Here is a 12,767-nt window from a genome sequence, read left to right as displayed (position 1 = left end):
ACAAACTATTCAATATACTTTTGGTACCACTACTGATTCTCAGAAAAATAGAATGTATATTCACCTGTGTTCCTCATTAGTAGCAATTAAGCTAGAAACATTTCTTAATATTCCTCCTCCGCTTTCTATAATGGCTAAAGTGTTTGTTTGGCTCCGGTATGTCAGGGTACCAACTAGAAATGCAAGAGCACCATCAACAGCACATATATCACCTTTGTTCTCAGTACAGTGTGCTGACAAATTCCATAAGGCACTCAAAACGCTTTTTAGGGTGGATTCCTAGGAGAAGAATAAAATGACAGAATTAGAGAGTTTTCAACTATTGATCATAAGCCCTCAGAAGTATGTAAATTAGCTTCAAAGGAGGTAGTGACAAACTTGTTTTTCTAGCTCTCATGGATGCAAAGATAGCTTTGGAAATGTGAACCAAGAATAACCTAAAGAAATAATTCCTGCTGAACCTGCACACAGTCTAAGAATACAGCTCAGAGACACAAACTGCCTCACTTATTCTAATCCAGATTTGCAAATAACAGAATTCATTGACCATGGAATTTAGCTTCTTTCCAGTTCACTGCAGATTTTGATTTTTGATTGGCATGAAACCTCTACTGTGTTGTATGTCGATGACCAATGTTTTGCTTTCTGTTTTACTGCATATGCCACTATTTCTGTAGCTTTTTTTCACAAATGAGAATTAAATGTGTTTAAGGCTCTGCTTTCTGTGCTGATAAACTAGAGGCAAGCAGCGGTGCACACATAACTACTTTTGTTTGCTTCTCCTTTCCTCAGCTATGGATTTGCTATTGCTTGCCAGAAAGTTTCAGAAATATGCACCACAATACTTGTCAGCTGCCATAACAGTAAAAAGTTTGTAGATTAGCTGACAGGGGACACTGGGATGGAATATAATCCTGTTGGGATATCAAGTAGACATCTCTAGAATGACAAATTCACAAAATCAGAAGATGGTTTTATTAAAACTGCAAAATTATAAAAAAGGCTATTGGAACAGCACAGCTCATGAAACTGAAGAGTGAAAGCTATCAACCCTTGTAAATAAAATTACAGAAACACTAGTAGTTCTCAGATGTCATTGCTACGTTGTGATCTACTGCCCAGTTAACTCAAAGCAATTCTCTTCTTCAAAGGAAAGTACCTGAAACACCGCAAGTATTTGACTAACTGCTTATGTCAAAAAAGGATAACAATATTTGTATTTTGTGTAAAATTAATGCAATCTCTCCAAAATTTAGCTCATAATCATTTATATATGATACCTTCTTAACTTCTAAAGCACATTCCATCAATGCTTTCACACTTCCAACTTCACGTAGAGTCTTTTTACTGTTTACATCTGCTCGCCAGGACAAGTTCCTCAAAACACTTGCAACGACCTGCAAAACATGAAAGAAAAATAATGTATCTCAAAATAGCTACTCCTTTAGTAGGTTATCAGCATTTCTTCCTGGATTTCTGGAACACTATAGAATTCATTAACAGTGGCAATGTTCAGCTGCTGAACTAGCTTTTTTGCTGAAATTCACTTTTTGTTCTATTGCCAGCTAGACTGTCCTAAGATTTCAGTATTAAGTTTGATCAAAGGTACTGGCTTTTGTGTATAAAATAAATAAAGATTTAAAAGCAGGTTCCCTGCTTTCCACACTGGCTGAAAAACTGGACCAAAACCTCAGATTTGTGCTCTACTCTGATGTCTGCTGTAGACTTATTATGCAGTCTCAGGAGAGAGATTTATATAATCTTTTTCCTCAGCTTTTCCACTTGTAAAATAGGACAATCATACTAACCTATCCCTCAGAGGTATGGTATGATTACCTTTATTAATGTTTATCAAGCTCTATGAATGCACTGTGTCTTTTATAATCAGAATAGTTATCCATCGAAGATGGGTAGCCATTCAGCCTAGGTTCTTGTCCTTGGCAACAGCTAGACTGAGATGCTTCAAAGTAAAGTGCAACTGTCAAGACAGTGGAGAGTCATTAAATATTTAACTCCATCCATTTATGGGCAGCTGTAAGCATGTATATCCCTCATAAAAATATATTTGATAGAATACTGTCATCTATGGATGTTCTCATTATCACAAAAGTGTATAACCTTGTTAGGTTATGTGATAAAACCTCATCTGCACACCCACAAAGATGCTCAGAGAGGCAATGGCAGGTGGGGGACCCAAATAATACCCTGCCCCAGCTCCTCCCAGGCCCATCACAGGAGCCAGCAGCCCATCACAGGCCCCTCTGCAGAAGCACAGAGGAGCACAGGGATGCACAGTGGCAGACAGGAACCCAAATTAAGGACTCGGAGGAAGGGCCCTCCTGTCCAGGACACTCCCAAGGCTGTCCCAGGAGAGCCATCAGCCCCGTTATCCAGGTGTGAAACCCATCAAGGTAAGCACTCTTGGAAGCACCTTTCAGACTGAGAGGAGTTACTGCCCTGGGGTAAAGGATGCATTATGGGATGCAAGGGAAGAGCATTTCAGGATTGCACAGGACTTATTATGGGATGTTTAGAGGAGGAACCAAAGGAGGGGAAAAGGAGAGATCTAGGTGATTTGGGGAGAAACAAGTGTAGGAAAATAGAGAAATGATGGGATAAGAGGGGCTGGACTCATATAAATAGTTTGCTGGTCGGTATGCTTGTCTGGCTACACCCTGCACTTGATCTCTCTTATGCATCTTCTTCCTGCATCTTCCTATCTTCTTATTAAATTCCTTACTAACTCTAACTTTCTAATGCCCTGGGTGAGGGTCATAGGGGCCCATGTGTCTGTGGTGACAGTAACAGAAGTGAGTGCAAGTGTGCAAGTGAGGGTGTGAGCACTAGCAAATATCAAGATGGACTAGCTGGTGAATAGGTGAAGTGGCCTGGGAGCAAGGGGGTGAGTGGGTCTCTAAGGGCCAGTTCTGTGTGTGAGAGCACCTCTCTGTCTCTAGGGGCAAGAGCACAGGGGGGGTCAGCTATTGGGACTTGGAAAGTCCTGGCCAGCTCTGTGTGTGTGTGTGCGCACGAGAGAGAGACGGTCTGTACCAGCAACTGAAGTAAGGCTTTGGTCTCGAGGGCTCCTATGTCCAGGTGCCAGCAACTGGGGAGACTGGGATCCAGGAGCCAGCTACTGGGCAGAGTGAGTGTCTGAGCCCAGCTGCTGGAGGGATCCACCTTGCACATATGCATATATATATTCTCACTACTGGATCTCCATCCTGCTCAGCCAGACAGGGGAGCAGGATAAGGCTGTTGCTGTGATTGTGAGAGTGCTCTGTGTGTCCGTCTGTTATCTTTGTGGCCAGCTGTGTACCTACATACATATGTGGTGTATATGTGTCCTCTCTGTGTGTGTGCCTACTGGGAATACATTTTTAGCCCCACTACTGGTTGGATCTGGGGGCAATGGAGCTGCAACAGCCTCGCCTCTGTTGGGATACTGGAATTGGCCCTCCCTAACAAAGTTTTTAAAAATATTACTGAACTATTGGTCTTGACATTTAATGGTTAATTTAAATTTGTTGGTTTTTATTTCAATGATAAAAATGAGTAACTGGCACAATTTACCTGTGTTACATCATTCCTTATGTTGTTTTACCTCTCTCATGTCCTCATTTGCTTACAACCAAAACAGTCTGTCTTTCAATACTTATAATAGTTTTTCAATATAAACATCTTTCAATGTTTAAAATAACTTATTTTACCTATCTATCTCAAATCTTTTCTGCATTTTTCTGATCATTAGCTGATCAGAAATAAAACAAAATATTCTATCTATTGCAAATTATTCTTTGCTTTTTAAACACTTGCTGCATATTGAGCAGATGCTTTTGTTGACTTGTCACTACAGTGATTTCAAGCTCTTGTTTTAAATGAACTGCAACCATTCAGAAAAGTAGTAATGTGTATGAACGGTTGCATTTACTTCTTCCAGCATACAGTACTTTCCATTTAAATAATGAATTGCCTGTGCTTCCTCACAGTCCTCTTTAATCTTGATAAATCTAAATAATTATACAACACTGGCACCCCACAGTTGACTTCCTTTTCGAGAGTACTAAATATACTTAATATCCATCCTAATAACAAATCAGAGATGGTACCCAGTATCCTTTATTGTAATTTTAACTATTTTCTCAACCATAGTTACTTAGCTTCTCAACTAGTGGGGAAATTCTTTTTGTCAACAGTGTCTTAAGATAGAAAGTCAATTTTACTTAAAATTGTTCTTTTATCTATTTTCTGATGATTCACTCAAACTGCGAGGAAAACAGGGTTTTCCCTTTCCAAAAGCTATTCTGATTTGTTTACATTATCTATTTATTCAAGTGGATTATAATTTCATATTTAATTTTAACTTCCACACCACTGAAGAACAGTTCTGTGCTCTCAACTCTCAGGACCACCCTAAGCACTTTATAAGATTTAAGAAAAGACTGTTTATTTACAGAATATTTTTCTTTACACAGCATGAGACACTAGAAGACACATGCTGGTTTAACACCAAACACTTTGCTGACACTTGAACAAAGTTTCTCTAGGAGGTGCTGGTGTAAGAAGTGGGTATATACGTACTAAGAGAACAACCTTATCAAGTGTCATACAGATTCTCCTTTGAAGTAGAGCTTCCTCTACTGTTATTAGTCTATTATTTATTTGCTGCTAGTGTAGGAGGAGCCTCAGATGCCACAATACTCCATTAACCCTCAGGGTAATCCTAGTCCATTAGCACTATCACTAGTAAACTAAATCAGTGAATCTCAGATTGCTCGAATTTATCTTGAAAACTGGACTTCCACTAACAGATCAGGGTCATAAAAGTGAGTTTTATAGCTGATTATATATATACTTTGGTGAGAAAACAATTTGACCCAGAGTTAAGCATTTTTATAACCACAAAGTTGTACTTCATAATTTACAGAACAAATACAGGTACAACCTTTGCATTAAAGTTAATGCTGACAAGACAACATAAGAATGAGTATGAAAAAAAGAGAATCAGACTGGGAAGGATGGAACATTTCAAAGAGATAGCCTAATTAAAAAAAGAGAAAGCACTCTATGAACAGAGCACCAGAAATCATAGAAACATAGCATCATAGAATCATTTAGGTTGGAAAAGACCCTTAAGATCATCGAGTCCAACCGTTAACCTAACACTACCTAGTCCACCACTAAACCATGTCCCTAAGCACCACATCTACACATCTTTTAAATGCCCCCAGGGATAGTGACTCAACCACTTCCCTGGGCAGCCTGTTCCAATGCTTGCCAACCCTTTTGGTGAAGAAATTTTTCCTAATATCCAATCTAAACCTCCCCTGGCGCAACTTGAGGCCATTTCCTCTTGTCCTATCACTTGTTACTTGGGAGAAGAGACCGAGACCCGCCTTGCTACAACCTCCTTTCAGATAGTTGTAGAGAGCGATAAGGTCTCCCCTCAGCCTCCTTTTCTCCAGACTAAACAACCCCAGTTCCCTCAGCTGCTCCTCATAAGACTTGTGCTCTAGGCCCTTCACCAGCTTCGTTGCTCTTCTCTGGACACGCTCCAGCACCTCAGTGTCTTTCCTGTAGTGAGGGGCCCAAAACTGAACACAGAACTCGAGGTGCAGCCTCACCAGTGCTAAGTACAGGGGAACAATCACTTCCCTAATCCTGCTGGCCACACTATTTCTGATACAAGCCAGGATGCTATTGGCCTTCTTGGCCACCTGGGCACGCTGCTGGCTCATATTCAGCCAGCTGTCATGAAAGAAGATACAAATTCAAGCATAAAAATAATTCATGGAGAGGCCAAATGAGTGAAAAGAAAGGAGAGTAGAAATACAACATTTTAATACAACTCAATGAAATTGAAGTGATGCAAGATGATGGAAATGTGCAAGCCAAGGAAATATTTAATCTCAAAAGGAAGTACCTGCTGCAAGTCTTCACTTTCAGACTTCAATTGGGCTACAAGAGCTCTCATACAGTCCTTCATAGAACATAATGTAGCCTGTTAGAAATCAGGTGAAAAAAGAAAATAAATAGAGTATTAAATGACACATTAGGTGGCTTGATTGTGCATAATTCTTTGATATTTTAAGCTATTCATCTCTGAAGTTCAAAAAAGCTTAGTAAAATGTTTCCAATAACAGATATTTGATCTACAATTATTAAAACGTTAAGCATAAATATCAGTTTCTATTCAGGAAAATACATAAGTGGTGAAATTGTGCTAAATTTTATACTTTTGACAACAAGTCTAGGACCAAATCTGGAACACTAATAGTTTAGAAGCCTTCTTCACTATGTCCCGGATATGAAACTGGACACTCACCTGTAAGTTGGCAATGTGTTGTTACCTGATGTCTATCGAGTCTCACAATCATACTTTTTCTTTCAAATATGCATAATATGAAAAGTAATACGACAATTTTAAACTGACACAAATACAACAACATTCCTGACTTCTGAAGACCAAATTACTTTTTAAGAATACACTAGTAATTGAAAAACTGTAAGGCATACATTAGAAAATGGTTGTGACAAAGCACAATTGAAAATTCTTCAAAAACAAAAGTATGTTAGAAATGCATTAGTCATTACCTGGATAACACATACATTTACATCACTGAATAGTTTAGTTTGTGCTATAAACCCAGTAACTGCAGCCTTGCAGCAATTACTAATCAGATGATTTTAAGAGGCAGTATTTTGTGAAGCACTTCATTTGTAGGAGGGATTTGTTTCACTCTGTTTAAAACTGCAAGTAAAGAGTAGTATGAAATCTGGTTTTATTTTTGCAGAATCACAGAACAGTTGAGGTTGGAAGAGACCTCTGGAAGATATGTGGTCCAATCCCCCTGCTCAAGCAGTGCCACCTGGAGCAGGTTGCCCAAGACCATGTCCAGATGGCTTTTGAATATCTCCAAGGAGAGAGAATCCACAACCTCTCTGGGCAACCTGTTCCAGTGCTCGGTCACCCTCACAGTGAAAAAGTATTTCCTGATGTTCAGATGGAATCTCCTGTGTTTCGGTTTGTGCCCATTGCCTCTTGTCCTGTCCCTGGGCACCACTGAAAAGAGCCTGGCTCTGCCTTCTTTGCACCCTCCCTTCAGGTATTTATATACATTGATGAGATCCCCCCTGAGCCTTCACTTCTCCAGGCTAAACAGTCCCAGCCCCCCGCCCGGTGCAGAACAGGAGTACACCACTAGTTACTGGCCTGCAACTAGACTTCGTGCCACTGATCAGCACCCTCTGGGCCTGGCTGTTCAGCCAGTTCTCAGTCCACCTCACTGTCTGCTCATCCAGCCCATACTTCATCAGCTTCTCTATGATGATCTGTGTCACCAGGTTCCCGTCTCCTTCAGCAGTAGGGCCACATTTTCCCTAGTCTTCCTTTTGTTGCCTATGTACTTATAGAAGCCCTTCTTGTTGCCTTTGACATCCCTCACCAGATTCAACTCCAGGTAGGCTTTGGCTTTCCTAACCATGTCTCTGCAAGCTCAGACAGTGTCTCTATATTCCTCTCAGGTTAACTGTCTCCACTTCCACCTTCTGTATACTTCCTTTTCATATCTGAGTTATGTCAGGAGCTATTTTGTTCATCCATGCAGAACTCCTGGTATTTTTGCTTGAGTTACTGCTTGTTGGGATGGAATTTTCATTCACTCTTGAAGTGTCTTCCATTAAAGTAGAAAGATAAAAGTCTTGTCAGAATGAAGTTATTTGAATATCCATGTCTTGGAAAACTCTGGGGCAAGAAATTATTAAAACTTCGTATCTTTTGAAAGCAAAGTCCTTGGTAGAAATTAGGGAATCTATTTTCTCCAGTCATTTGAAATAGCACCCATTATGAGCCAGACATGCTCCAAACATTTAAGAGTATCCAGGCTGAAGAGCTTTGCAAAAATTTGTCAGACTAATTGTCCTGGTTTCAGCTGGGATAGAGTTAATTGTCTTCCTAGTAGCTGGTACAGTGCTATGTTTTTGAGTTAGGTATGAGAAGAATGTTGATAACACTGATGTTTTCAGTTGTTGCTAAGTAATGTTTAGTCTAAAGTCAAGGATTTTGCAGCTTCTCATGCCCAGCCAGCAAGAAGGCTGGAGGGGCACAAGAAGTTGGCACAGGACACAGCCAAGGTAGCTGACCCAAAGTGGCCAACAGGGTATTCCATACCATGTGACGTCACGTCTAGTACATAAACTGGGGGGACTGGGGCTGGGGGGAATTGCCGCTCAGGAACTAACTGGGCGTCAGTTGGTGGGTGGTGAGCAATTGCATTGTGCATCACTTGTATATTCCAATCCTTTTATTATTATTATTGTCATTTTAGTATTGCTATCATTATCATTATTAGTTTCTTCTTTTTTGTTCTATTAAACTGTTCTTATCTCAACCCACGAGTTTTACTTTTTTTTTCCCCGATTCTCTCCCCCATCCCACTGGGTGGGGGGGAGTGAGTGAGCAGCTGCGTGGTGCTTAGTTGCTGGCTGGGGTTAAACCACGACACTAATAATATTAGTAAATAAGTGATAACTTTACAAAATTTGACTAAATTAACAAGTTTAGTTCAAAATCCTCAGAAAAATCTATTATCCATAATCATTGGTACATTATGGAAAGATCTAGTGTATTGTTTACACAAAAATAAAGCCAATAGATAAAATCTTTACTTTCAGTGACAAAATAGAAGTAACTTAATTTAATACAAAAGCTGATACTATACTTTTATGATATAACATTCACTTTGTGCTCTGTGTTAGGAACAGGATGGAATGGCAAAGTTTTGGGGGAATTTCTGTGTCAAGCCAAAATGCAATATTCTGTCCCAGAAATGCGATATCCTATCCCAGAAATGCAATATCCTATCCCAGAGATTTTCATCACCTGAGAACTAAAAGTCAAACACAGTTATGAACTGAAATTATTGTATGTTTGAAATTCTATTTTTACCTTGTTTGCCACATCTCCAAAAGTCAAGTTTGTCAGAGCCATTCCAGCATACCTCCTTAATGTAACACTATAGTGGTCATTTGTAAGTCCATACATTTCACAATCCACTTGCAACAGTTCTGCAATGGCCTGCAAACCTCCTTTAAAAGTAAATAAATAATAAAATTAATAATAATAAACAATACTACTACTACTAAATTTCAATCCTAATATCAAGAATACAGCATACACACATCAAGGAGTAAATTGCATTCATATGTACAGAATACATTTCAAACATCTGAAAACCAAAAGGCTCAGAAAGGTAAATAATAATTTCTTAAATACACTGTTAAATATTGACTCTGGATCTTGAATTGTGTGCTTAGTACAAGCTGAAAGGTATGGTAGCATGATGTTGAGATTTTGGGGGAAGATGAGAACAGAAGCATTTATGAAGAGGTAAGAAGCACATCCATCTTCTTTTAATTCCACCCAGTCAAAATCACATTTGACTGATGAACTCACACCAATTACATAAAAGGTTATTCAGTAAATCTGATAATTATTAATTTAATAATTATTATTACTGAATCTTATTATCCCAGAAAAAATACATATAATTTTTTCATTGTTAATGAAAAGTGGCAAATTAAGGAAACTTGCATGCACAGAATTCACTGAAGATGGACTAAAGCATTCAAGCTGTTATACAGGAACCAATATGTTTAACTCGTGACGCAAAAAAACCTCAGAAAGTAGTCTCCATTATAAGTCCAATACTTCTAAAATTGCAAGTATTTCCAGGACACGAATACTCTTCCAAAAATCACAGCTCATGCCAGATATAAGAGTAACTTGCATAACAACCAATCCACTAGGAAATAGTCTAGCTATAAGTTCATTTAAACTGCATCAATCAGAGTTTAAACTAGTGGTTAAAAAAAAGTGCCACATATTCAGTGAAGTATACAAGAAAGGAATGTCTGCATTTTCAGGAAGCATCTCAAAGGAAGTTAGAGAAACACATTTAGTCTTACCAAGCTCATTCATGGCATGCCTGTGTTCTTCATCAAATGAAAGTTTCATCAAAACACACACTGCAGGACAGATTTGATGATCAGCTGGAGCTGGCACTGATCAGGAAATAGGTAACTATTAGTATTTCTTCGGTGTATAATTTCGTCTAGATCATAAGCTTTCCAAAGAGAATGTAATCTTAAAATAAATAAAGTGCAGGTTTATTTCAGGGTTTGTGTCTTCCCAGTAACTCAAGAACAGACAGTTAATTAAGAGCATTACTAATAAATGTGAGTACACAGAGGGTTGAATATGTGCACATACAACCAGGATTACATATATGTACTAGAAATATACTTGAAGCTGAAAAGACTCTTTATGGAAAAGAATTTAGGGAGAATTCTGAATGTATGTATTAAGTAAAAAATATGACTTCAAGTAAAAAAAAATCTAATTTTGAAAAATAATAATCTCAGTGAAACAAATCAGTAAGTTTAAATTTTCTGGCAGCATTAAATATAACACCTAAGGTGAAGCTGTTTCTTTGGGTGTTATGTCCTTATGAATGGTTAAGTCAGTCCTTTGTTTCATAACAGAACTTTTTAAGTTCATAATTTTGTGAGCTAGACTTTCCCTAAAGCACAAATTGTATTGGTACATCTTATTCAGAGACCCACTTCTACAAAATGATTCTTGCAGTAAAATCCAACATCCAAAACAGAGCCCACTGATTTCAGTAGTACTTCTGATATAGATGTCTACAGCATATATTTACAGAATGGCAACTTTAATCCTCCCTTACTTCAGAAAAGCAGTTATTGAGTAATCCAGGTTACATCTTTTTTTAAAAAAAACCCAACTGTTATGTGAGAAAACTCCAATTCACTTAAATTGTCACTTCTTTGGTATTTTAACACTGAACTATGTCTTATGTATCACATTCTAAATAATAGTTCACATTATACTGAATAGACTGACACTATTTAATTTGTGCCCTCTATCCCTTTCCTAGATTAAATTTTTATATTCTGAACGCATCTGAATGAAGAACAATTTGGTATTATTTATTTAGATATATATTTCATTATCCATTCAAATGTAAAATAGCAATGAGTAGAAATTTATGTTTAATTTGTAGATTATAGGTATAAACCAGTAGAATTATATCTGGAAAGCATACCAAAGCCTATGATTTAAAGAACAAGTTTATAAATGAGATATCATATCTATAATAGATACTATTTCCTGATACTACCTCAACTTGAATATACATAAATAATGAATAAATATAAAAATAAAAGAAACCTTACATACGTTCAACAAGAAGTAAGATTAAAGCTGAATTTTTTGTAAATTCACTGCTTTCAAAAAATCTTTTAAACATCTTTATACAGTTTACAGAACCTACCTGAGTTTTTGTCTTGGTCCATGCCTTCTTCATGTGGCTCCTGCCATTTCCAACATGTTTCACAGTAAGCACGGATTTGCTCCAAGAGATGAAGCACACGGATTTCCCGTCTGCCTCGCTTATCATTGGGCTGGGAGTGAATGATGTTATACAGTGCTGCGCCGGCTCTGGCACGGGCCTCTTTAGTACCACGGGAATTTCCTAACAACACAGAGTCTTTATCATTGCCATGTAAAAGCTGGATGAGGAGAGGAAGACATCCAGACTGACGCATAGCTATGCAGCTGTCTTGGGAGCTAGACATCGCTAGCAATGTTCGTGACATGTCATCTTTATCATGAGTACCAAGCATTGACAATAATGAATACACCATTTCCACCTGCAGGAAAAATGATTTTAAAAATACAATTACATTTAAAAAATACATATCAAATTAAAACAAGGTTCTCAATAGCATGCATGAGCAAAAAAAGAAAATATACTTATATAATGGTGCAAGAATTTCATAGAATCATAGAACCATAGAATGGTTTGTGTTGGAAGGGACTATCTAGTTCCAACCCCCCTGCCATGGGCAGGGATGTCTTTCACCAGATCATGTTGCTCAAAGCCCTGTCCAACCTGACCTTGAACACTTCCAATGATGGGGCATCCACAACTTTGCTGGGCAACCTCTTCCAGTGTCTCACCACCCTTGTAAAAAATTTCTTCCTTATATCTAGTCTAAACCTACCCTCTTTCAGTTTAAAACCGTTGCCCCTTGTCCTGTCGCTACAGGTCCTGGTAAAAAGCCTCTCTTTGTCTTTCTCATAAGCCCCCCTTAAGTATTGAAAGGCTGCAATAAGGTCTCCCTGGAGCCTTCTCTTCTCCAGGCTGAACAACCCCAACTCTCTCAGCCTTTCTTCATAGGAGAGGTGTTCCATCCCTCTGATCATTTTCGTGGCCCTCCTCTGGATCGGCTCTAACAGGTCCATGTTTTTTTTCATAGAATCATACAATGGCTTGAGTTGGAAGGGACCTTAAAGATCATCTAGTTCCAACCCCCTGCCATGGGCAGGGACACCTTCCAATAGATCAGGTTGCTCAAAGCCCCATCCAACCAAGCTTTGAACACTTCCAGGGGGGCAGCATCCACAGCTTCTCTGAGCAGCCTGTTCCAGTGCCTCACCACCCTCATAGTAAAGAGGGGTGTGTGCTGTGGGCCCCAGAACTGGATACCATACTCTAGGTGGGATCTCACGAGAGTGGAGTGGAGGGGGAGAGTCACCTCCCTCGACCTGCTGGCCATGCTTCTTTTTACACAGCCCAGGATATGATTGGCTTTCTGGGCTGCAAGCACACATTGACAGCTCATGTCCAATTTTTCATCTACCTCATATCCCCAAGTCCTTCTCTGCGGGGCTGCTCTCAATC

At 38.9% G+C, this 12,767-nt stretch overlaps 1 protein-coding gene across 9 annotated transcripts in view; it reads right to left on the bottom strand.

Annotated features, from left to right (window-relative positions):
* Positions 1–12,767, bottom strand: part of LOC128136137 (adenomatous polyposis coli protein-like) — a 151,108-nt gene that overhangs the window by 13,243 nt on the left and 125,098 nt on the right. For all 9 annotated transcript variants that reach the window (XM_052775301.1, XM_052775300.1, XM_052775302.1 and 6 more), the window contains 6 exons: positions 11,355–11,733; positions 9,967–10,062; positions 8,948–9,087; positions 5,924–6,001; positions 1,281–1,397; positions 65–279 (listed from right to left, as the gene is read on the bottom strand). In XM_052775301.1, coding sequence (XP_052631261.1) covers positions 65–279; positions 1,281–1,397; positions 5,924–6,001; positions 8,948–9,087; positions 9,967–10,062; positions 11,355–11,733 — 1,025 coding nt within the window. The remainder of the gene's footprint in view (positions 1–64; positions 280–1,280; positions 1,398–5,923; positions 6,002–8,947; positions 9,088–9,966; positions 10,063–11,354; positions 11,734–12,767) is intronic.

This window comes from Harpia harpyja, chromosome W (assembly GCF_026419915.1).
Source record: "Harpia harpyja isolate bHarHar1 chromosome W, bHarHar1 primary haplotype, whole genome shotgun sequence".
NCBI classification, from domain to species: Eukaryota; Metazoa; Chordata; class Aves; order Accipitriformes; family Accipitridae; genus Harpia; species Harpia harpyja.
This window is presented reverse-complemented; position numbering and strand designations above follow the sequence as displayed.